Below are 26,975 nucleotides of genomic sequence, written 5' to 3'. Positions count from 1 at the left end.
CAAACCCAAGGGTACATTGTAACATTACAAAGTAAAACGGCGTGGATCTTCTTTGCTCACAATATCAATCACCTGATAGTCTGGTCCAGACTCGATGATTACCTCCCTCTCTCTCTCTCTCTCTCTCTCTCTCTCTCTCTCTCTCTCTCTCTCTCTCTCTCTCACACACACACACACACACACACCACACACACCAGTTTGACAAACAACGAAACAAATCGTTCATTTCATTTATTTTAGGTAGACATAAAAATATAATGACAATAAAATATGAAAAATATGAATAAAGTTAATAAAATGACTGAACAATGTTAGCTAAGAATATTCACTACCGCAAATATATGAAACGAGTTCCCAAACCCCATGAATGATATGACGTCTGATCCATGAAGTACACTTACAAACATGTATTGTTGGGGTATGTTATCGTGGGTATTTTTTCATGGACAACAATATCAATCTGTAAAAAAACAGTTGTAAAAACAGACCACTTTACAAGTTCGTGTTGCGCTTAAAGAATGTCATCAAGCACCCATTCAAAACGCTGCTTTAACACGACGTTTGCATTATTGCGCAATTTTAGCGTTGCCGTAACTGATAGTAAAAACTATTCCAATGTGACGTATTTAGTCACGTGTTTTCTTGGGACTTCAAAACTGTGGTATGTCTCGATGGACATACATTCTTCAGGATCAGAACAAAATAAATGGACGACCGTTTAACGGTTGATGAGATACAGAACACAAGTTACTTTGAGACCTATTCATTTCTCATTTTGACTATAAGGCCACAGATTTACATGGGAGATGGTTAAAAAAGAATGTCGAAACATATCTCCAAATTTAAAAAAAATAAAAATAAATATTCGACTGGTAAAATACTGAGCGACCATTAAAGAGGGCCTCGTCTCCAATAAATAGACTTGGACGTCGTTGACTCGGTCATGCAGTCCAGATGAACGGGTTATCATTGTAAAGGGCGGAGGAATGATTTCAGTGACCCCTCAGTCGGTTGGTTGTGATTGATATCGACTGCCGTCCAGCCTGGCCCAGTAAGATCCCAATCTCATTAAAATCAGATCTTAGTTCTCGCTACCGCTAAACAAACATCTGAGGACATCCCATTATGAGTCAAGTCAGACGGACCTTTCGCGAATTTTGACCGACCAATGGAATGACTAACAAGAAGTCGACAATAGCCAATCAGAAGGCAGCTTAATCGATTTTTACGGTTCGAGTTTCAAACTGGCGACTACGCTTCGAAACATATTTTGTCATATACTGGATTAAAAAATAAAAAATGAACAAAAGAACGTCCTGGAATGCCTAATAGATGGTATATATTGTAGGAATACAGCCACAAAGCCCATAACTGTCGTTCGGAATACCCGGTGTGTGAATTTCTCGAGGTTGCACGATCCAAATCACATTCCAACTGTCACTTTCATGATCTGATAAGCGATGCTCTGATTGGTCAGATGAAAGGTCGTTCTGACATGACCCGCAATGGGATGTCCTCAGATCTTTGTTTAGCGGTAGCGAGAACTAAGATCTGATTTTAATGAGATTGATAGATCCCTAATATCGATAAACTAATCATACAATATAAACAAAAAAGTAGCTTTGGTTATATCATCAGCAGTCAAATGTTTGAACGTAAGATTGTCGTCAAATGATGTGCAAAAAAGCAATGATAATGAAACGATAATTGCATTTCACAGTTGAACGTAGTAATGATGTTATTTCACTCTTTTATACGTACTGGTGTTACGACAGTACGTAATGACGTCATACCAGGTTGTGAATACGATTCATGATATACACCAAACAATTTTCATCGATTGCACATAAAAAACAGCGAACGAGTTTTTATCCAGGATCCAGGTTTTTAAAAAGCGGTGTATACACACCCTAAGTCAGCACGTGGACAAAACACAAGATACGTTAACAACTTATGTGCCCGAAACAGAAGGATAATTCCGTTGTTATAGGTTGGCATCATTGTTAGAAATACGCATGCTATATTATTCTCTTAAAAATCGTGGGTAGCGTACCGATTTCTACTAAAATGTACTCAGAGGTATGATCAGCATAAAGTGACGTCATTATATTGAATTAAACGTCATTCATTCAATGACGAGAATGACATCTGAAAATGGCTGAACATGCAAATGTAATGTTTGAGCGCGCTAAAAAGGTGTTTGTGCAAATGACTAAATTTTATACATGAAACGACATGGCATGGCCTTTTATACTTAATAAATTTGACCAAGATTCTTTGAAAACATGTCACTCGAATTTTCAATTTCTTTACAAAATGCATTCATTATAAGTATGAATATTACCTATTTTGACTAGATTGAATTTTGCTTGCAATTGTCACAGCGGTTATTAAGGATTATGAAGGAATTAGAAAATTGGATCGAATTAAAAGCGGGTCACTTTTGTACATATCAAAATGTATATCTAGCACAATCATAGTATATAAAGACATACAATGTACATATGGCAAACTTAGCTATATGTGTAATGTAAATATAAAAGTAGAACATTGCGTGAAATATACATGCAGCAAGGCACAAGACATTGATATGCATGTCGAGGATACAATGGCAGAATGTACATATTGTTTTATGTAAAAAACAAATTGAATGAATGGTAAGAAAAAAATGATGATGTGTGTATTTTTAAGACATCATATATATGTTGACACTAGCGTTGGCCAACATGGACTCGTCCAGAATGTCAACGCTGTTTACGAGTAATAGTAGATTATGTGTTGCCGGAAAAATATTATAAAAATGACATGTCACACGAACCAAAATTGATCAGTGAGAAATGATTTTGTGTATGTTAACCAAAATTTATAGAAAACGATTTTTATGAACAAACAATCAAACAAGATCAAACATGATTTGGCTCAATGAATGGCATACACATTCACATATTTTACACATATAATACGCAAACATGGGTCTTGGAAAAATGCAATACGTAAATATAATAAAAATTGAGAAAATGTTACTAACGAATAATATATACAGCTAAAGTCGCTACTGACCGTAGCTAAACAAAACAGTCAACAGTGATAGTGACGACAGTGTCAACAGGGGATATAATGCTTATGTTGGGGCGAGCACAAGGACCCATTGTGGCGAAGTTGAATTGCAGTAGTTTAGAAATGAGTGGAATTTTTGAAATCTTTTAAGATGTAAAACTACAGTGTAAAAAATAATAGAGGCTTCGCGAAATTATTTGGATATTTAATATTTAAACAATAATAAATCTTTGACCCAAGCTGATTTTCTCAGGCGATGAGGCTTTGGCGTTCAAACTTGGGAGGTTTGCAGGGGGGGAGATAACAGAATTTGATACCGTATCAATCCAAGTTCCTTTCCTCGCCCCAAAGATAAACTACAATGAGCACATATCTGTCGACCTCACAAATCGAATATTCCGAAAAAAATGATCCAGCCGCTTTTTCAATAAAAATAATGCAAAGGGTTTTTAAGCGACTAAAACAGAATGTCCGATGCTATTCACCATTTTCTACATGAGCCATATGTTTCCGTGTTTTTTCAGGTGAACAATTGACTTGCCTGTGCATGTGTTTGTTACGGGCATCATCGGTGGGGCAGGATACGCTAACCTTTCCGCGAAAACCTGGTATTTACCACTTTTTGGTACTGATTCATACGATATTGTCGGAATTATACAATCGATTTCTTATGAATATGGAAGGGTTGTGTCGCTTTTATTTTGTGAACCGTCATTACAGGTCAAATAATTATAATACTTTTAAGCACCTAAACCAGGCCGAGATTTATTTTTTACACCTATCGCTCCAAATGAAACTTAACAACGACTAAATAAAATACTGTAAAATGCATTTTTTAAACATTTGTTTCGACCTTACGGCTGTTCTCTGTCAAAATCCGTAAACCAACCGACGTCTGCCCTCAACAATAATGACAATGGGCGCAGCGTACACACTCATTCAAAATGTAAATTATGACGCATGGATTGCGGTGGTACTTGGCTACCAAAACAAGGTATCACATCTATACAAGTCAACCCCAAACAAAAGGTCCAATAAAGAAGTAAATACTTATCAAAATATACATGTATATCGAAAGGCACTAAGTTCAATGTTAAGTGAGACAAATCGCTTGAAATAACAACGATGTAAATGCGTAAAGTAGATTCTTCAAGTAAAATGGAATGTTGTAAGTTTGTTTACAATGAACCCCCGGTAAACCGAACTTTGTTAATACGGACTTCGTTAATCCGACAATCCTGCCTTCAAAACGATTTTGTCTAAACGCGTTTAAAGGAACATTACGAATTAATCCGTTAATCCGGATTTTTTAAAATTCGTTTTAACGACACTGTCCAGTTAAAGGATTGCATTGTATAATTAAACATCTTGATGAAGAAGATTGTATGATCATGGGTTAATGAAAGCCGTGATACGCAAATACACAGCCTGTTTTGTAGAAAAAGTTACAAAACAAGTTACTTTTCATGTTTTTAACGAATATTCAGATATGAAGATATTTGTCATTTTTCTAACGTAAAAATGTAGGCGTACAAAACACGAATGTTAAACAAAGTCAGCAGATGGGAGAGTTGGATGATAGCTAATAATAATACACAAGCAGAATGACATACAGAAGCGGTAACGATATTTACTCGTCATCATCAATACTTCAAAAGTTGTATACACCACGCTCCTCCATCATCTATGAATACATTGGCCTAACTTCGATGTGGTCGCTGTTTTTGACCAACGATTCAAGCGACAGCCTGTTCAAACAAGACGGAAACCAGAGACTACTTTGACCAATGAGCGCTCGCGTTACATCGCTCATACGGCAATATTTCTCGTGCAACACGTACCTTGCTGTTACCCACTCCACACATTGCTTTCAGTGATTCATTCTTATAATTTTCACGGATATTTTGCCTTTTACGCCCAATGGAATCTATTTCGTCGGATAATCGAGACTGATTATTTTCTGGCGTTGACGTAATACATTCAACATCAGACAACGGGTTCGAAAGTACAAAGGTCTTGAACAGAGTAGGGCTCATTTGACTTCCGTGAGTTATAAAAGGTCGCATTTCATTGGTTGACTCAAACTGGGCTCGCGTCACTGTTACGCTGCAAAGTACAAAGGTCTTGAACGGAGTAGGGCTCATTTGACTTCCGTGAGTTACAAAAGGTCGCATTTCATTGGTTGACTAAAACTGGGCTCGCGTCACTGTTACGCTGCAAAGAGGTGTGTGATGGAGGTGGTGGAATGAGGGAGTGTATTCAGTCACGTGAAGTATTGACAATGTCGGATGCTGTACAAATTATGCCATTTAGAAAGCAGTATGAAACTCAGTAACAACGTTCTTTGGTGGTCGTGTGAAGTCACAAACCCGTCTCTCAAATTAAAACTAGGACAGATTAGACGTTTGTAATCGTCAGCTTTTGCTAAACACTTTTTACTCACTCATATACTATTACTCACGCACGCACACTCCACGCAGTCTCAGGATATCATGATGACCAACACTATTGCATTCCTAACAAGTTTTCTGTCGTTCGGAAAACCTCGGCAATTCAAACAAGTTGTGCCTGTGGTCATTCCAATTGAACCCAACTTCGAACTTTGTCGGAATTTACCGAGGAAATTCGAATGATTTTGATTGTGAGCAAGTATCTAGGTGACATCATGGTGACGTCATGAGAATGACCATTCTTCTTTGCAGAGGCCCTCTTTGCATGCTTGGCATAGCTCGGCGTTGTGTTGATTCCTTGGCTTCCCTGCACGTCTGTCTATTCTCAGTGGTGGGCGGACAAAGCCGTAGTAGAGCTGACCGACACGGTTGTACACGTTGCCAATAACCTGCAACGTTACGACACAGCGTTAAATGACGATTTAAAAAAATATATATATCATAGTGTCTTTTGATAGCTGACCAAGCAATGTTTTGCGTTGTACGTTTTGTTTGTATAAACACACAAACATGAGGCCTGGCCCATTTACGGACCGGGGCGGTCGGGTAGCCTAGTGGTTAAAGCGTTCGCTCATCACGCCGAAGACCCGGGTTCGATTCCCGACATGGGTACAATGTGTGAAGCCCATTTCTGGTGTCCCCCGCCATGATATTGCTGGAATATTGCTAAAAGAAAGCGGCGTAAAACATACTCACTCACTCACTCCATCTACGGACTACTTTCGTAAGTTGTGTTGCATTGTTTGGCTAAACGATGTCACTGATTTTGTCACTGACCTGCCTATATTTTTGTGTTAATGATTAAATAAGCCATCTGTGAAGTCATTTTGACTTGATTTCGACTTATTTATAAGAACTGACTTCAATATCTTTTGCGTTTATTGTGAAATAAACGTCCAAATTATGCACACATTTAAATCCGCGTATCTCATAAACACTTAAAACTGAAGGAAACTAATAAATATTTTTAGTGAAACCTCGTTAACGCAAAGTCCTGGTGTCCAACCAAAATATATCGAGTTATCCATAGTAGGAGATAACGCTATTTCTTAACGGAGGGGGAACGGGTGGCCCAGTCGTCTAAGGCGCCGCAATTCGCTGTGCAGAGTTGCGTCCCTTGGGCACGCCAGAAACCTATGATCATCGGTTCGAATTCCGGTTCGCCCCGATTATGTTTCTAGGTTTGTCAGCACCATACCCCTGCTCGTGGGTTTCATCGAAGTGATAAACGTCTGAGACCTGCATCACTTCGGGCTTTCCTCCCACATTAAGCTGACACGCCGTTATAACTAGAATACTGTTAAAAACGGCGTTAAACCCAACTCACTCACTCACTCTTAACGGAATTTGCCTTCAGGATCTTTCACTTTTACGGCAACATATTTTCACATTTACATAATGAATTTGAAATAAATATATGTGTATCCAAGCCACCGGCGCAAGGCGAGGCCTTGACATTCATACTGAAATCGATACGGGATTTGCGGTTTGATGAACGAACACTATAAATAACAGGTTCACCCGATCGCGCCTCAAACACAACAGATATACGCGATTCCTGCGTGCATGCGTTACCTTGACGACCTCTTCTGGGTACCACATGGCGTGTTCGTAGGATCCGTTCTTACACTTCTGGCACTGCTGGCCGTACAGCTTGAAGAGGACGTAGCCGGAATTGGTGGCGTAGTTGAGGTGGAACCAGAAGATGACGCGTCCCTTCATCGACGTCCACCCATGACCGCACTCCTAGAAACAGAGCAGATATGACGTTACTGAAGGCACGTTAAACACTTTATGTAGTTTTTCACCTGTACAGAACAAAAAATTAATGCAAATAGAACAGAAGGAACGTTATCCTGGAAGCAACGAAACATTGTATCTGTATAATGCGAATGTGTATGTACTTATCCAGTTTAAAACCTGTCACTTACCGCCGTACGCAATATACATTTATGAAAAATGAAGCACAATCTTTCCTGTTTGACCGACTCAGGTGTGTGTGTGTGTGTGTGTGTGTGTGTGTGTGTGTGTGTGTGTGTGTGTGTGTGTGTGTGTGTGTTGACACTGGATTTTGGTGGGTTAGTATGTACTTATTTAATTTTAAAGGAATTTCCACAATAATAATAATTGAGGGGAGGGTGTTCGATTTCATGATACCCAATGACAAATCTTTAGAAGCATACAGTAACGACACTAGGTTTCAGAACACCGAGTGTCCAATGTGTCATTGTCGACATGTCAGCCATTACGTATAACATCTGTGACCTACTTTAATTGTGGGTCACTGCGTGTTGTCGAAGAAGGGTAAACATGTGGAATATTGACTATAAAAACACATCTTTCAAGTCATGGTACTTTCTTTGTTCGACGGTGTGGTGTCTGCCGTTGGTGATATGTCACCGATGATCTAAGCACACATGGTATGTAGGTTACATTTCGAGGTTCTTTTTGCTCTCGTCAACACTTAAAACAGTATCATGTTTTTTCTATATTTTCCAAAGCGTGTGAAGGGTTTTGAATACAGCTTCCCTGGCCTATTCTTTATTAAATATACTCATGCAGGGGCATTCGTTCATCACCCCTTGCCCACCTATATACCAAGAACTTCTTTTTATCGGTTTGGAAAGAGAAACGGGTGGCCCAGTTTAAGCCGCTGCAAATCGCTGTGCAAAGTTGCGTCCCTTGGGCACGCCAGGAACCTATGATTGCGGGTTCGAATCCCGGTTCGCCTCGATTATGTGTCTTCGTTTGCCAACACCCTTGCGCGCGGGTTTCACCAAAGTGGTAAACGTCTGAAACCGGCATCGCTTCAGGCTTCCTCCCACAGTAAGCGGGGCGGTCGGGTAGCCTAGTGGTTAAAGCGTTCGCTCGTCACGCCGAAGACCAGGGTTCGATTCCCGACATGGGTACAATGTGTGAAGCCGATTTCTGGTGTCCCCCGCCGTGATATTGCTGGAATATTGCTAAAAGCGGCGTTAAACCATACTCACTCACTCCCACAGAAAGCTGACACGCCGTGATATATCTGGATTATATTTAAAAGTGTCGTTAAACCAAACTCACTCACTCACTGTTGGGAAAATATACTGATGACAAACCCGTGAAGATCCGGGTTAGAGTAGGTCTTCAGCCACCCATGCTTGCTGAAAAGGACGACTATGCTTGTCGTAAGAGGCGACTAACGGGATCGGGTAATCAGGATCGCAGACTTAATTCATCCATGATATCGTATCCAAAATGTTTGGATCGATGCTCATGATATATATCACTGGAATGTCTGGTCCAGACTTAATTAAATACAGACAGCTGTCATATAGCTGGAATATGTAAATAACAGCATTTCAACAGAATATTTAAACAGGATTTTATAAAATATCCTTTTTATATAATATAATATAGAGTGGTTGGTAATTTCCGCCCACGTGTAATATCATACATTTGGCAAAGTTATCCTAATATGAGTTGTATTGGGCAACCTCCGTTTGGTGTGAACGGCATCAGGTACATTCGGGAGAAGGGAGGCAACTCTGAATTTGGATCATCTTGTGTCATTAGCTAAAAACATACAGAAACTTCCCTCACAGTGGCGGATCCTGAGAGGGAAGTTTGGGGTGTTCTGGGGGTGACCAGTGATCAGTGTTAGCTTAAGACGACTCTGGGTTAGTTTTCTGTGTCGGGGGTTAATAGGGTTGTTGAGTATATTCGCCACGATCATGTTTCTAGGTTTGTCAGTACCATACGGGGGTGGTAAGCGTCTGGGCTTTCATCCCACATTAAGCTGGCAGGCCGTGATGTAACTGGAATACTGACTGTTAAAATCGGCGTTAAATCCAACTCACTCACTATATATTTCACTACACACAATTTAAAGGAAGTTGAACAACCTCGTACCAGAATTACACGATCATTACAAGGACACAGTGACACACTCGAACATATATGCCTGAACAGACCTCCCCGGGGGGTTATAAGTGGATATACTCGCTCATGAATGAACTAGTTAATACTATGAAAGTGAATCCGTCATGTGTGACAGCTGGTTGCCTTAACCCTTCAGCGGCTGAGTGCTATCTGTGGCCACAACATCGTACATCCATGAGCTGACTGCTGAAATGAATGGATGAAACTATAGCGACATCCCTTTAAACCAGAGACTAGAAGATCAACGCAATTGGAATACTATGACATGCATCAACCAAGTCAGCGGGCCTGAGCACCCGATCCCATTAGTCGCCTCTTACGACAAGCATAGTCGCCTTTTACGGCAAGCATGGGTTGATGAAGACGGGGTTGGTGGTCGGGAGTCTGCGCCAGACAGTCCGTTGCCATGTTTAATGGAGGCGAACATATGTCACGTAATCCGAAGGATTTCACAGGGTTTCGCAGGGTTTTCTCAACGCCCGGATTAACAAGGGCTCACTCTGCAATCACAAATTTCGGACAGTGATTGAGTATGGTTTACGCCGCTTTTATCAATATTTCAGCAATATGACCAGAAATGGGTTTGAAGTACAACCATGTGGAGGGTCGAACCCGGGCCTTGGGGCGACGAGCAAACGCTTGAACCAATGGGCTACATGCCCAGAGAGGTGATGGCCACCCAAACTTAGTATGTATAACTTAAACACATGTAGTATGTGTGTGTTTAAAGAAAAGTTATGTTAAGCATGTAGGAAACATATGGACTTTATAAAATTGTTGAGAGATTCGAATACCCACTGGCTTTAAAGTTTCTGTTCAAAGTGGATTTGAATAACGTTGAGAATTATCACTTAAAGAAGCTGATTTATATCTGTTCCTCTAAAACGTGTTTACAGAGACACTACCAGCGGCCTTTTCTCGATAGAGGCAAATATACAAACAAATATCAGATCGAGTTTAATGACATGAGGGCGACATTCAGAGGAATAAATATGTCACCAGCAAATGAACTGTTAGACTTTGTACTCCCTTCTGAATCATGATCAGGTATATATATAGTGCCTAGTTTAGGTCATCGTCTAGGTCACCTTGCGTGAAGTGTCTGTTTAGATTTACAGATGAAACGACAAGTGATGAGTGTGGTTTGAACTACGGGGGGCTAATGCAATGCGGTATCTGTATACTATTTAAATGTACCATCTCATGCCAACAAGTAATTGTATTGTCATAATCCGTTTTCCATCCACACCCGCCTACCACACTCACTCATTCGCCTCTACCCAATCCTATCCCACCACCTACCAAGCCACCTCCCATCCATAACCTATCTTACCCCCACCCACTCCCTTCCAACCCCTACCAACTTCCACCCTACCCCTACCACCTTCCCCAAACACTCCCATCCCACCCCACCAACTTCCATCCTACCCCTTACAACCTTCCCCCACATACTCCATTCCAACCCCACCCACTCCCACTCTCTCCCATCCAACCCCCACACACTCGCACCCTCTCCCATCCCACCTCAACTCTCCCATCCAACCCCCACTCACTCGCACCCTCTCCCATCCTACCTCACCTCTCCCATCCTACCTCCACCAACTTCCACCCTACCCATTACCAACTTCCCCCACCCACTCCCACCCAACCCCCACCAATTCCCACTCTCTCCCATCCTACCCTCCCCTCTCCCATCCTACCCCACCCACTCCCATCCTCCCCCATAAACTCCCATCCTACCCCCTCTTCCATCCTACCCCTTACCAACTTCCCCCACCCACTCCCATCCAACCCCCACCCATTCCCGCTCTCTCCCATCCTACCCTTCCCTCTCCCATCCTACCCCACCCACTCCCATCCTCCCCCACAAACTCCCATCCTACCCCCTCTTCCATCCTACCCCACTCACTCCCATCCTACCCCCCTCCCCCATCCTACCCCATCCCATCCTCCCCCACCCACTCCCATCTTACCTTACCAAATCCCATGCCCCCATGCCCAAGCACCCCTCCCCCCACCCCTCCATCCTCTTTCATTCCATACTCCACCAAAAAAAAGAACAAAACATATGGCCTAAGCAACGCTTTGCCACACGATATGCCTCAACTTGTTGCACGACATTAAACGCTGTTGCAGTTTTTCCGACGACTGGGGTACACCAGGGTGACTCTCCTTCACCTTCGCTTTTTCTTCCGAGTGGTTTTACGACACCTTGATAGCGACCATGCGTGCGCATACTGATGCTGATAGGTGATACGAAGGCTACGATGCACGTGGACACGTGACCGAGCCCCCGATGAAGTGCTGCACTGATACCCGATTAAACGCTTCTGTGATGTAAAGTATTGTAAAGTCATCCTTGAGCTGACAGTGAACACAAACACAAACCAGATGTGAACAGATTTTGTAACAGAAAACGCACAGAACATCATTATATGACAAGATTCGAGGTTGTTATCTAAACCCTCCTGGTCTATCTGGGACGCCATGACCGAGATTTTTTTAGATCGTGTTTCGCCATTCAAGGCCCTGGATCACCCGACGCACACGGATCGAGTCAACATATTATTATGTGGCTGTGTAAACTCAAACATACATTGATCTATTCAGTACACATGCTACCTGTTGAAGATGTACACAAAGGCAGATGGGGTTATCCTTACGGCGTTTGTTAAACGGGTACAGGTATACTTAAAGGTACACTCGCATTTGATTTACGTCTCGGGACGACTCAAACTAAATGATATTGTAATTATTATGTTTTATTTAGAGATTTGGTTTTGAAAATAAGGGTTTTAATTTTCTAAAGTAATTTTACTTGAAGCGAATGTTATTATTTCGGAGCCAGCTGATTTTGACGAAGCTACAAGACTATGAGATCATGTTTTCACCAGTTCACAGATATTTGGTTTTATCGTGATAATTATTATTCATATCTCTCACCATAACGCCTAAGCTTTTAGTCACCAATAGGAGATACGAATGACCAGTTGCCCAAATTAAAAACGTCAACGCAAGGAAATAACCAGTTCGAATATCTACCGAAACAGATTTCAAAGCGTAAAAGACAAATAATGATGAAAATTATATGAATGGATCACTGTAAATCAGTTATGTCACCAGGTGTTAGCGAAAAAGGATAGATATGCCCCGATATACCAGTGGAACCGCCACACACACATTGCATTGACAAGTAAGACCAGTGAGTATGGTTTTACACCGCTTTTAGCAATATTCCAGCAATATCACGGCGGGGGACACCAGAAATGGGCTTCACACATTGTACCCATGTTGGGATTCGAACCCGGGTCTTCGGCGTGACGAGCGAACGCTTTAGCCACGAGGCTACCCCGACCGCCCCCTTTGCATCAACAAGTATGACCAGTGAGTAAGGAGTTGTAGGACATATTCAAGCGCCCAAGAACATTAGTGAGTGAGTGAGTTGGGTTTAACACCGCTTTTAACAGTTATATCGCGGGCGTTCGAAGAACATTAAATGCATGTCGCCCAAAATCCAATTTGTTGATATACAATGTCAAAATACACGAAACATACCAGTGTCGATCATGGATAATCTTCCCCAAAAGAATTTTCATATCAAATTATTAAAACTACGGGGCTTGCCGGGGTGGTTTAAACTGTTATCGGCGAATACTGATATGTTTGACATCAAAGGACACGAGAGTAAGATTATTTATCAACAAAGTCTGACAATAGCCATCAGTGCCTTTGGTGTAAAAGAACAGCTGACAGTGTCGGAGAGAATAGTGATTTCATCTTATTGTGACGTCATGTGACGATGACGTCACAATGGCCTGAAAAGCTTGACCTCACCTAAGTGATATATGGAAAATCTCACCCAAGTGTCTTTTGATGTCAAATATATCTTGCCGAGGAGTTTTAAACTTTTATCGACGAGTGTTGATATATTTGATATCAAAAGACACAAGGGTGAGATTTATCATCCAATATTCATCCAAGTTTTACAGATTGTAGACAATAATAAGCAATGTCTTGGGTGTAAAAAGTACTGCTAACAGCTTCAGCAGCAGAGCCATCAGTGATGTCTTTGATTATGACGTCATGGTAACAAAGACGTCACAATGGTCTGCAAAGCACTGTGATGCAATTTCATTGCAGCGATATCTCTACAATGTATATCACTCAAGCGATATTTCCTGTGGGAGCCAGTTTGGGATGATAAATCACATGGAAGCCACTTTTTGGACGATAGATGACGACTCTTACAACACAGACAATATTTCCGTTTCACGCAGGACACTCGTTACATATTGACCTAGAATTGACACAAACGTTGACCGTGGTGAATAACCCATTTGAAGACCAGTTATTTGCCTTTTGTCATAATAATCATAATTATCATAGTTATGAAGACTGGAACTCTTCTTTTAATTACCTTAAAAAATAACGCTGATTTATTCGAAAATAATAATAAAAAACAATGCATTGCAGTCGTATTTTATTAATATCAAAATATCAGAATTGGAGGGTCTATCTCTAGATTTAAATGGACAGTCTGTCTGGTAAAATAAGGTCATTGGGGTACAAGCCTCGGCCGAATCTGGGTCACGTTTGTTTACAATATTACAGTGTTCAATGGGTGACATTTATTGACTGTCGTGAAGGGTGCAGGGTGATAAAAATAGACTTCAGCCTTTGATGTTTTCAATAACCGACACCCAATTATTTTGTTAGACCCACACATGGGAGAGAGGTGGACTTTAGAACACTTTGACCTAATGCAGTTTGATGAGGGTGAGGTGAGGTGAGGTTAAACTGGGTTTAATGTCGCGTCCAAGATTATTGCACTTATATAACGACGTGCATGTATGTACGCGTGTGTGTGTGGCTGCTTGTACTAGTCCGGACTGAATGCCGATTTATAGTGCTAGCCCACAGAGATACCATGCCGCAGTTTTACATGAATACCCCACTCAGACACAGGATACTGACTCCGAGCCGACCAGTCCTTGTTTTAGCCCCTTAATGCCGAGCGCCAGACAGGGTAACAACAAGTACCATCTTTTAACGTCTTTTGGTATGACGCAGCCGGGGATCGAACCCCGGACCTTCCGCTCTCCCACTAGACCACGGAGGCGGTCAGTTTGATGAGGGAATAACAGTGGTAAAAGAGAAAGTAGTTTCGGTGAGTCAGCCTTTTTGGCAGTATTGTAACCAAATAGCAGGGACATCAACCAGTTCAACATTATGTCGGGAACCAAACTCGATGTTATGCGAACCAAGTGAACACACTAGCTGGCGTGCTATTGCGTCTGATGGGTTATACGACTTAGATAAGACAGTGAGTGCATGTTGTTTAACGCCGCTGCAAATACAGGTAACCAACTGTAGGTAACCAAGCCAAATCAGTGGTTGATAGCATGAACAACAATCCGTGGGACCACTATGAGTCGGACATTGCAGCTACACGATCCAAATGAATCGGCTTTTAGACAAGCATGGGATACCGGGAATATATTCTACTCTATTCCGACGGGGGGTTAAGAAAGTAATCAGCGACAAGCTACATATTTTATGCATATCACCAGTTGTTTTTGAGAATACTTTCATAAGTGTTAAAAAGAGATCAAATCTTTCAGATGAAGGTAACATATACAAATGAGACGAAAAAACGTAAGTTAAAAAAAAAAGTTTTGAAAAATCTCTTTGGGAAATAAAACAAAATGAATGACAGAAAAATGTTGCAAATATTTTTTAGGTTTTTAAATGGTAATGAATCAAGGAATACTTATCCTTTAAAACGACTTTGAAGTGAGTGAGTGAGTGAGTGAGTTGGGCATGACGCCGCTGTTTTGAAGGGTTCAGGTGGCCGACACCTGCATGTCTCTGCACGAATAGACCTCTCAACAGTCGGGCTATTTGTCAGTCTGGTGTTAGGTATTTGTCCTTCGGCTAATCCTTCCTTTCTCACGAGGGTAAACACCGGGAACAGATAATCTCGTATCTCGTCAACACACCTCTGGCCTCAGCACGAATATATTTTCCGACTTAAAATTTTTACAAGGAAAGAGAAAATCTTCTTTGGTTGTAAAACTCGGTTACTATGTACAGCCAGCGCACGACGCAACATAGGTTCACCGGTACCTACATGCATCCTATTCTTTAGCGATATTATGGCTGTATTGATAAAAAAAATTTGAACATACAAATTGAATAAAATTATATATGCATCGCCATGTCACAATTTCCCATCTATACCTTTGCAGGGGTCGCAAAGAATCGACATAAAATGTGTACACAATGGATTTGAACTCGTACCTGTTATTAAATAGCTGACACTTAAACCGCAGGACTACCACATTGAAGAAAACCTGCCGGGCCAAGATACATTTGAAAATTGAATTTTACAAAAAAAATTACAAACGTTATCAAAACAGACGCCAAAACATTGCAAACTTTAGAGCCAAAAACACAACCATGATACCCGTATGAAATACAGATACCCGTATTAAATACATCACCACTGAATACCCATTTCTTGTTTGTTTAAGTTTTAGCCAACATAAAAAATGGGTTTATTTTTTCCACTACTGTGAATATCCACCTCGTACTATTTGTTTGTCTGTTTGTTTGTTTGTTTGTTGTTTAGCGCCGCACTCAACAATATTCCAGCAATATGACGGCGGTCTGTAAATAATCGAGTATGGACCAGACAATCTAGTGATTTACATCATGAGCATCGATCCATGCAGTTGGGATCGATGACATGCATCAACCAAGTCAGCGAGGCTGGCCACCCGATCCCGTTAGTCGCCTTTTACGACAAGCATAGTCGCCTTTTACGGCAAACATGGGCTGCTGAAGACCTATTCTACCCCGGATCTTCACGGGTCCCACCTCGTACCACAGCGATAGATACTGCCATATTGCAAAACTATATACTTTCTTTTGCCCGGCAAAACAAGCAAGGTTTAACAAGCATCTGATATGTTTTAGGCAGGTATGGACATTCATCCAAGTTTTGACGCCATTGTTGACAACCGATCCACAATTTGCATCTTCAAATCCTGATTAATATAATAGAAATATAAGTTTAACTGATGCATGTTGTTTCGGAAATAATACTGAGACAATATGTGGGCGTGTATTTGTAGAACACGCACGTGCTAAATGAGCCATATTCGTACACGTGCATTACAAAAAAACGGTTTGCACGTGTAGTGTTCAACTAGCAAATAACAATTTTATACAAATCATAACATGTCAAGAGGGGCGGTCGGGTAGCCTAGAGGTTAAAGCGTTCGCCCGTCACGCCGAAGACCCGGGTTCGATTCCCGACATGGGTACAATGTGTGAAGCCCATTTCTGGTGTCCCCAGCCGTGATATTGCTGGAATATTGCTAAAAGCGGCGTAAAACCATACTCACTCACTCACATGTCAAGAACCCGTGAAGGTGACGTCACTCTGCACGATGGCATGAGATGCCATCGACGACAAGACCACCATGGTCCCCTTTGGTGTAGTGGATAGTACAAGTTGTTTTGAGTGAGTTGGGTTTCAGGCTTTCAACAGTATTCCAGTTACATCACGGCGCGTTTGCTTACGTGGGAGGAAAGCCCGAAGCGATCTCAGACGTTTACAACTTTGGTAAAACCACACTACAAATAATTTTTACTTATTTACACCTCACTACAAATGGTTTTTACTTATTTACACCTCACTACACATGTTTTTTACTTATTTACACCTCACTATAAATAATTTTTACTTATTTACACCTCACTACACATGTTTTTTACTTATTTACACCTCACTACACATGTTTTTTTACTTATTTACACCTCACTACGCATGTGTTTTACTTATTTACACCTCACTACACATGTTTTTTACTTATTTACACCTCACTACACATGTTGTTTACTTATTTACACCTCACTACACATGTTGTTTACTTATTTACACCTCACTACACATGTTTTTTTACTTATTTACACCTCACTACGCATGTGTTTTACTTATTTACACCTCACTACGCATGTTTTTTACTTATTTACACCTCACTACACATGTTGTTTACTTATTTACACCTCACTACACATGTTGTTTACTTATTTACACCTCACTACACGTGTTGTTTACTTATTGACCCCTTACTACAATTATTTACTCACTATAACACCTCACTAGAAATGTTTTTTGCTTACTTTCCACTTTCTACAGAAGTTGCCCACCTATTTACTCCTAACTACAAATATTGTCAAGTGTTTATATCACCTGTTTAATACCTGTATCGGTAAGCTGGGTATTTATACAGACAATCACCTTTGCGTATTTTTCTTCTTATGTATATCACTGTCGGTAGACAAAACTAGAGGCGTGAGGAATACTAGTATATCTCAGGCGAGTGACACAATATACACATCCGCGTCTCGCCCTTAGGCTCAGTCACTGGGACATTTTGACACAATATATTTAAAGAGTTTAAAATACCAGGATGAATTTGTTTTAACAAGTGGGAAGTTTATCTTGTTAAACGATAGGATTAGCTCTATGTACGCGTGTATTCCTTCTAAACAGGGAACACCCGTCGTCTATGGCGCCGTAATTCGCTGTACAGAGTTGCGTCCCCTGGGCACGCCTGAAATCTATGATCGTGGGCTCGAATCCCGGTTCGCCCCGACTTGTTTTTATGTTTGTCAGCACTTTATCTTGTGGGGTTTACCAAAGTTGTAAACGTCTGAGATCGCTTCGGGCTTTCCTCCCACGTAAGCAAACGCGCCGTGATGTAACTGGAATACTGTTGAAAGCCTGAAACCCAACTCACTCAAAACAACTTGTACTATCCACTACACCAAAGGGGACCATGGTGGTCTTGTCGTCGATGGCATCTCATGCCATCGTGCAGAGTGACGTCACCTTCACGGGTTCTTGACATGTGAGTGAGTGAGTATGGTTTTACGCCGCTTTTAGCAATATTCCAGCAATATCACGGCTGGGGACACCAGAAATGGGCTTCACACATTGTACCCATGTCGGGAATCGAACCCGGGTCTTCGGCGTGACGGGCGAACGCTTTAACCTCTAGGCTACCCGACCGCCCCTCTTGACATGTTATGATTTGTATAAAATTGTTATTTGCTAGTTGAACACTACAAATATGTGTAGTGAGGTGTAAATAAGTAAAAACCATTTGTAGTGAGGTGTGAATAAGTAAAAATTATTTGTAGTGAGGTGTAAATAAGTAAAAAAACATGTGTAGTGAGGTGTAAATAAGTAAAAACCATTTGTAGTGAGGTGTAAATAAGTAAACAACCTGTATAGTGAGGTGTAAATAAATAAACAACATTTAGGTAAGGTGTAAATAAGTAAAAAACATGTGTAGTGAGGTGTTAATAAGTAGAAAACATGTGTAGTGAGGTGTAAATAAGTAAAAATTATTTATAGTGAGGTGTAAATAAGTAAAAAACATGTGTAGTGAGGTGTAAATAAGTAAAAACCATTTGTAGTGAGGTGTAAATAAGTAAAAATTATTTGTAGTGTGGTGTAAATAAGTAAAAAGCATGTGTAGTGAGATGTTGATAAGTAAAAACCTGTATAGTAAGGTGTAAATAAGTAAAAAGTATTTGTAGTGAGGTGTAAATAAGTAAAAAACATTTGTAGTGAGGTGTAAATAAGTACAAAATATGTGTAGTGAGGTGTAAATAAGTAAAAACCATTTGTAGTGAGGTGTGAATAAGTAAAAATTATTTGTAGTGAGGTGTAAATAAGTAAAAAACATGTGTAGTGAGGTGTAAATAAGTAAAAACCATTTGTAGTGAGGTGTAAATAAGTAAAAACCTGTATAGTGAGGTGTAAATGAGTAAAAAGCATGTGTAGTGATGTGTAAATAAGTAAACAACCTGTATAGTGAGGTGTAAATAAAAAAACAACATTTAGGTAAGGTGTAAATAAGTTAAAAACATGTGTAGTGAGGTGTTAATAAGTAGAAAACATGTGTAGTGAGGTGTAAATAAGTAAAAAACATGTGTAGTGAGGTGTAAATAAGTAAAAATTATTTATAGTGAGGTGTAAATAAGTAAAAAACATGTGTAGTGAGGTGTAAATAAGTAAAAACCATTTGTAGTGAGGTGTAAATAAGTAAAAATTATTTGTAGTGAGGTGTAAATAAGTAAAAAGCATGTGTAGTGAGGTGTTAATAAGTAAAAACCTGTATAGTAAGGTGTAAATAAGTAAAAAGTATTTGTAGTGAGGTGTAAATAAGTAAAAACCATTTGTAGTGAGGTGTAAATAAGTACAAAATATGTGTAGTGAGGTGTAAATAAGTAAAAACTATTTGCAGTGAGGTGTGAATAAGTAAAAATTATGTGTAGTGAGGTGTAAATAAGTAAAAACCATTTGTAGTGAGGTGTGAATAAGTAAAAATTATTTGTAGTGAGGTGTAAATAAGTAAAAAGCATGTGTAGTGATGTGTAAATAAGTAAACAACCTGTATAGTGAGGTGTAAATAAATAAACAACATTTAGGTAAGGTGTAAATAAGTTAAAAACATGTGTAGTGAGGTGTTAATAAGTAGAAAACATGTGTAGTGAGGTGTAAATAAGTAAAAAACATGTGTAGTGAGGTGTAAATAAGTAAAAATTATTCATAGTTAGGTGTAAATAAGTAAAAAACATGTGTAGTGAGGTGTAAATAAGTAAAAACCATTTGTAGTGAGGTGTAAATAAGTAAAAACCTGTATAGTGAGGTGTAAATAAGTAAAAAGCATGTGTAGTGAGGTGTTGATAAGTAAAAACCTGTACCGTAAGGTGTAAATAAGTAAAAATTATTTGTAGTGAGGTGTAAATAAGTAAAAACCATTTGTAGTGAGGTGTAAATAAGTACAAAATATGTGTAGTGAGGTGTAAATAAGTAAAAACCATTTGTAGTGAGGTGTAAATAAGTAAAAATTATTTGTAGTGAGGTGTAAATAAGTAAAAAAACATGTGTAGTGAGGTGTAAATAAGTAAAAACCATTTGTAGTGAGGTGTAAATAAGTAAACAACCTGTATAGTGAGGTGTAAATAAATAAACAACATTTAGGTAAGGTGTAAATAAGTAAAAAACATGTGTAGTGAGGTGTTAATAAGTAGAAAACATGTGTAGTGAGGTGTAAATAAGGAAACAACATTAGGTTTAGGTCTCTGGCGTAGATAGGGTTAACCCATCCCATGGGTGGTCAGTAATCTGGATGATCTACGGTGATTTGGTCAAAGTTGCACTGTCAAGCTGGCATCTTTTGAAATCTCTCTCACATTAATAATAATAATGATGTACTTTATGATAGTGGTGTCGTAGTGAGACGCTTGACTGAATGGAACCATCACCAGACATCCCAGTGACGTGTGATTGATGTTGTGCGTGGATTATCTCGAGCGGCTGAATAGCGCCACAATTCGCTGTTCAGAGCTGCGTCCCTCCGTGGTTAACTGTTCATCCACCGTGAGCTCAGAGTCGTGATATAACCAAAATACCGTTGAAACCCGGCTCACTCACTCAACCACTCACCTAGCCTTGTGGTTAAAGCGTTCGTTTGTCACGCTGAAGACCCGGGTTCGATTCCCGCATGGGTACAATGTGTGAAGCCCATTTCTGGTGCCCCTCGCCGTGATATTGCTGGAACATGGCTAAAAGCGGCGTAAAACTATATTCAACCACCCAATCAACCACTCACTTAAATGCCACCCACTCATTCACCCACTCACTTACATAAATCAGCCTTGTTTTTAACATGATTGAATATTCGGCGATATACCCGCTCATGCATGATGCCATCCAATTATAGAGGCACCATATGTTGCCAGCTTTCAAACATGACGATGGTTTGTGGTGTGTTTCATCATTCTGCTGCCAGATACTATCGTAATGACACTGTATGTATGGTAGCTCCTGGCCTGATCAACAGGGATAACATCAGATAGCTATCCTTAAAATTATACAATCCAATACATCGTTATGCAGGAGTGTACAGAAGCTGACGTCAGCAATATTACGACTATATATATTACGACAGTCCGCAAAGGGGTCGCACATGTGCCAGGTAAACCGGTGATCAATAGCATGAGCACGTGGTACAATGACATGCCTCCAATCAGTTCGCAGTGGTCATCCATTTTCATTTTCAGTTGTCATTGTGGACCAAAACCATTTAAGCCTCATAAAGACCATATCAAGCAGTTTCTTGAAACATTGGTCCTTTTGACCAGCGGTTGAATTTTTATTTGACCAAGACGATATTCCACTATATACTACTGCAGGATAAAGGTTTGGAGGATTCTTGATCCATATTATACGCTATTGGTGAAGTCCCCTCCCAGGAAAACTAAATAAGGGTTAAAGAGTTTCTATGGAAACAATGATGCAAAAACAGCTGATGCTGAGCGGTACTCACTTGACAGGAAAATCGCACTTTAGCGCTATCCTTGAACGTCCTCCATCGTTCACTGGGCGGGTAGAAGGTGGGGACCAGGTACCACTGGTGGGGGAAGTACTGGGAGAACAGGCGGTCGTACTCCCCGTGCCAAACCAGCTCCATCCTGCAACACAGCACAACCAATGTAGTCCATGTGTAGGACATCTATATCGCATGTATAGTGCATATGTATTGCACATATTGCACAATTCACTACCACAAAGATGTTGGATACAGAAGTCGCATACATACAGTGAACATTACTGATCTCTTTTTAAACTGGTCGATATACAAACATTCGTAGAGAAAGAATTTGTCTGCTGATGATAAGTATCATTTTCTAGCAGTGATATTTTGCAAGATTATCAATGCACTTTAGGTCGCTGGCCTCTTCAGTGTAGAAAGTTAGATTTATTCGATCGATCGATTAATTGATGGATTGACTGGGTTGTTGGTTGATCGCCGCCGTCAGCAATATTGCAGCTATATCACGGCGGCCTCAATTCGAATTTTGACCAAATAAGCTAGTGGTTGATATCATGAGACACTAACCACACCGCAGAGCACGATGGTAGCCAGGTCACGCAGTGTGACCAGGCGGGTTCCATGGCATGGAAACCATGGCGTACTTTGTCAACTTTCATGTATTGTCTTTGTAAACCCGAACACTTTATAATATACAGTAAACTACGGTTATAACGAACACGCATATAACGAACTGACTGATATAGCGAACTTAATTTTCAGTCCCGACCATTTGTTGTATAAATGTCGTATATATGCTTGTAACGAACTACGGTTATTACGAACTAAAAGTAGTGGTCCCTTCGAGTTCGTTATAACCGTGGTTTACTGTATATGCAAATATTTGACTATCGCTATGCAACGATGACTGCGTATTTGAACATTCTATCGAAGCTCCACACTACAGATAACAGATTCATTATTTGAATGTCATACAAATTGTTAAACATAAGAAAGTAAGAATATTAAACATCAATTGACGTTGACGGCGAATTGTGACGCGAACGCACAAACAGGTTCTTGGTGTGTCCAAGGGACGCAATTCTGCACGGCGATATGTAGCGCGAAAGACGACTGCGCCACCCGAACATGTCCGTAGTGTAACAGTATACACATCTAGTAATATGTATTCTGTTTAACTCTGTCCTCACTGTTTTCCTATACAGTAGAATGACCTCTGATATTGCATATTCCATTATCGGAATATCTACAATTAATCACTATCAGACATCGCAGAAAACAGCTGTCGAGAAATTAACATAATGGAATGTTTATTCCCCGCGTTCATGTCAGGTTATCAGTGTCATTATAACCAGCTGTTAGGAAAGTACGATATTTTAGAAACTGCTTGACATTGGTGTTGTAGGTACTAGGGTTTTGTGGTTCTTCAGTGAACTGATAACACCCCTCTGTTCTCTCAACGAGTACGGGTAACTTGACAACTAGTCTCATTTAGCTTCATAAGAAGGCCCTTAACTGTCGCGGCAGAGAAATTTACGATGTGATATATCACATACAGACACTGACATTACCAGAACTGGTAGAATGTGTTTATGGTTGTGTATATAGAGTGGGGGGTTGGGCGTTGATGTTGCATTGTCCTGTCAACTCACAAACCTAAATACCAATATGTACAAATGTACATCTCTCGTCACGACTAATCATATTTGAGGACTTGTCAAACCTTGCAACAAAATGTCTGAATATTCTGTCGGATCGATCAACTTTAAGCGTGATAGTAAAATATCGATAATCGATATGCACACTTATAGATAAGACGGTAACAGATATACGTGTTAAGTAGTTGGAATGAGGTCACGCCATGTCTGAACAAGTAAGAAGTTATAAGCAATGGCCCCGTTTCACAAGCTAACTTCGTAATAAGGTGATCGTAACTCCCATACTTTCATAAGATTAACGCTACGATCGCTTTGTGAAACGGGGCCCAAGGTTATTTTGCTCTGGAGTATAATGATCAGCAGAAGTTCTGCCATCAACGCGTAACAAAGTTTCCTCTACGGTAACAGTTTGAATATTTTTTGAGTGCATATACCTGGAAATATACTGAAACAGACAAAAAGAGGACATGACTACTTTGGGGGATTCTTCTTATAAAATTGCGTTCAGTCTTCATTACAAAATATCCACAAAAATATTCATGTCCCATTTCTTTTTTTGTTCAGTATATGCACATGAGTTGAGTGTATTTTATTATTTAAAAAATCACCAAAACAAATTGCTTAGCTTCTAAACTATGCTGGCTCCACCATGAGGTTATCATTATCAAGCGAATCCTTCTTGGCTATGATTTATTATTCTATTGATGCGGCGGAGCATTCTGGGATATAATGGTGACTCAGCTCAATTTCATACCTACAATTGTTCATTTTCAGCTTCAAGCATGGCGCTTTACGCTGCTATTTATGATACTGATTTAAACAGTAAATTCCCTGACAAGTTGTATTTGTCGGATGGAAAACTTGCAGAAATTCTATCTCATCACGGGCACATGACATGTTATAATTTCCCCCTTCAGTTTTAAAGTGAGTGAGTGAGTTGGGTTTAACGCCGCTTTTAACAGTATTCCAGTCATATCGCGGCGTGTCAGCTTAATGGTCGGATGGTCGGTGTCCACAACGGGTGATGGGTCCAAGTTATATCACTGAAACTGCATCACCGGGATAAATACCTTTATTGACTGAAAATATGTACACTCTAGAAAAATGAATATGGTGATAATGTCAGGACAGAAACAGACATGAAACGAAGAACCATGAATACATAACATTTTTATTTACCGCCGGTTTTAACAGTATTCAAATACAGTCAGCTGGATAAGCTTTGAAACATTATCAGGTGTATTGAGTGAGTGAGTTTGGTCTAACCCCGCTTTTAACAGTATTCCAGTTATATCACGGTGTGTCAGCTTAATGTGGGAGGAAAGCCTGAAGTGATGCAGGTCTAAGACGTTTACCACTTCGGTGAAACCCACGAGCATGGGTATGGTGCTGACAAACCCAGAAACATAATCGGGATGAACCGGGATTCGAACCCACAATCATAGGTTTCTGGCGTGCCCAAGGGACGCAACTCTGCACAGCGAATCGCGGCGCCTTAGACGACTGGGCCACCTGTGCCCCCCAGTTTTAAAGAAATTCTGTATCAGATGCTGACCCAAGACCGAGTGTGTGAGTTTGGTTTTAACACCGCAATTTTTGATTGTGGGTTCGAATCCCGGTTCGCTCCGATTTTGTTTTTAAGTTTGTCAGCACTTTACCCGTGCTAGTGGGTTTCACCGAAGTGGTAAACGTCTATGAGCTGCATCATGTCGGGCTTTCCCCCCACAATAAGCTGACTCGCCGTGATATGACGGGAATACTGTTCAAAGCGGCATTAAACCCAACTCACTCACTTTGACGCCATTCGTGTCGTTTTTCAGTTATTACAAGAGCAAAAAGGGGTAGTTCGGAGAGATTCACAACTTTGGTAAAAAGACAGATCTGGTGCTGACAAACCAAGTATATAGACAGTGAGCCCACAAAACAGAAAGTGAACTCCACAAGTCGGACCACTGGCTGACATAAGTTGATTGGAAAGTTAAGAATCGTGAAGAGAATCGATATGCCGACATGGGTTTCAACAAGGCGGCACACGTCTGAGATCTCGGGGGGCGGTCGGGTAGCCTAGTGGTTAAAGCGTTCGCTCGTCACGCCGAAGGTCCAGGTTCGATTCCCACATGGGTACATTGTGTGATGCCCATTTCTGATGCCCATGCCGTTATATTGCTGGAATATTGATAAAAGCGGCGTAAAGCCTTAATCACACACTCACTCAGGGAAAAGTGGGACTCAAACGCGTTCACCAACCCGCCTGTTGTATCTAATCCTGTTATCATGCTTCAATGCTTCCAGTGACCAGTGTTTACCTTCATGAGTGTAAAACGTGGCCATGTTTCAGTGCCTGCCATACGGACGTCGCAGCGGCCAACAAACACGTGTTGACAGTTTCAAGCAGAGCGTTACGACAAGTCCCTCCTTCTCGCCGCGTTCAGGTCACGGGTCAATGCACGTGAAAGCCAGCACGCCGCTCCACTGGTTGCCCAGGAGATTTATGTCCATTGATATATACATTAACACGAAGCCCCCACAGCAGGCTCGGCCCTGACTCCTTATAGAAACCGATACATGGAGAGATACCGGTAACTAATACCAACTCCACTACCCATCACCTCCAGGAGGTCCTCTGTCTGGCCGAACAGGCTCAACACCGACATCCACAGTGTGACCGTCTGGCCAAACAGGCTAAACACCAACATCGACTGTCTGTCTAACTGACTGGCGAAACAGGCTAAATATCGACTGTTTGATCGTCTGTCTAAACGGGCTAAACACCGACGTCGACTGTCTGAATGTCTGCCCAAACAGGCTCAACACCGACATCGACTGTCTGACCGTTTGGCCAAACAGGCTAAACACCAACATCGACTGTCTGGTCAAACAGGCTAAACACCGACATCCACAGTCTGACCGTCTGGCCAAACAGGCTAAACACCAACATCGACAGTCTGACTGACTGACTGGCGAAACAGGCTAAACATCGATTGTCTCATCGTCTGTCTAAACGGGCTTATAAACACCGACGTCGACTGTCTAACTGTCTGCCCAAACAGGCTAAACACCGACATCGACTGTCTGACTGTCTGCCCAAACAGGCGAAACACCGACATCGACTGTCTGACTGTCTGTTCAAACAAACTATAAACCTACTGTCTGACTGATTGTCTGACCCACTGAATATATGAAAAGTTATGTGCTTCGTAGGACAGCATCGTTGAAGGTTACAAGCAAATGGCACTTTTATACCCTTTGAATCCTTTGTAACAGCGCTGCACTCTGGCTTTGCTGAACAAACACCTATTCAATGGGTAAATATTAATAGATGAAATATGCAATAACTGTTTGTTATTCGTGTACTGCTACAATGGAGAGAAAATAATAGTTCTGTTTTACTTTTTTGGGGTGTTATTGAATCCCACTTGCAGCTGTGTCGTGTACTGACAATGGCGCCAGTGATTGCTGAACCAAAACCA

The 26,975-nt window shown here is 40.8% G+C and overlaps 1 protein-coding gene across 2 annotated transcripts in view; it reads right to left on the bottom strand.

The window, feature by feature from the left end:
* Positions 1 to 844: 844 nt before the first annotated feature.
* The window catches only part of LOC139470750 (receptor-transporting protein 4-like), a 76,288-nt gene continuing 50,157 nt past the window's right edge, over positions 845 to 26,975 (bottom strand). For both annotated transcript variants that reach the window (XM_071253031.1, XM_071253030.1), the window contains exons 2-4: positions 21,842 to 21,986; positions 7,083 to 7,253; positions 845 to 5,896 (exon numbers count right to left, since the gene is read on the bottom strand). In XM_071253031.1, coding sequence (XP_071109132.1) covers positions 5,732 to 5,896; positions 7,083 to 7,253; positions 21,842 to 21,986 — 481 coding nt within the window. In that variant the 3' untranslated portion in view covers positions 845 to 5,731. The remainder of the gene's footprint in view (positions 5,897 to 7,082; positions 7,254 to 21,841; positions 21,987 to 26,975) is intronic.

The sequence above is a fragment of the Haliotis cracherodii genome, unplaced genomic scaffold, assembly GCF_022045235.1.
Source record: "Haliotis cracherodii isolate W230 unplaced genomic scaffold, xgHalCrac1.p SCAF_21, whole genome shotgun sequence".
Classification (NCBI taxonomy): Eukaryota; Metazoa; Mollusca; class Gastropoda; order Lepetellida; family Haliotidae; genus Haliotis; species Haliotis cracherodii.
Note: the sequence above shows the minus strand (reverse complement) of the source record. Positions and strands in the feature narration are given on the sequence as shown.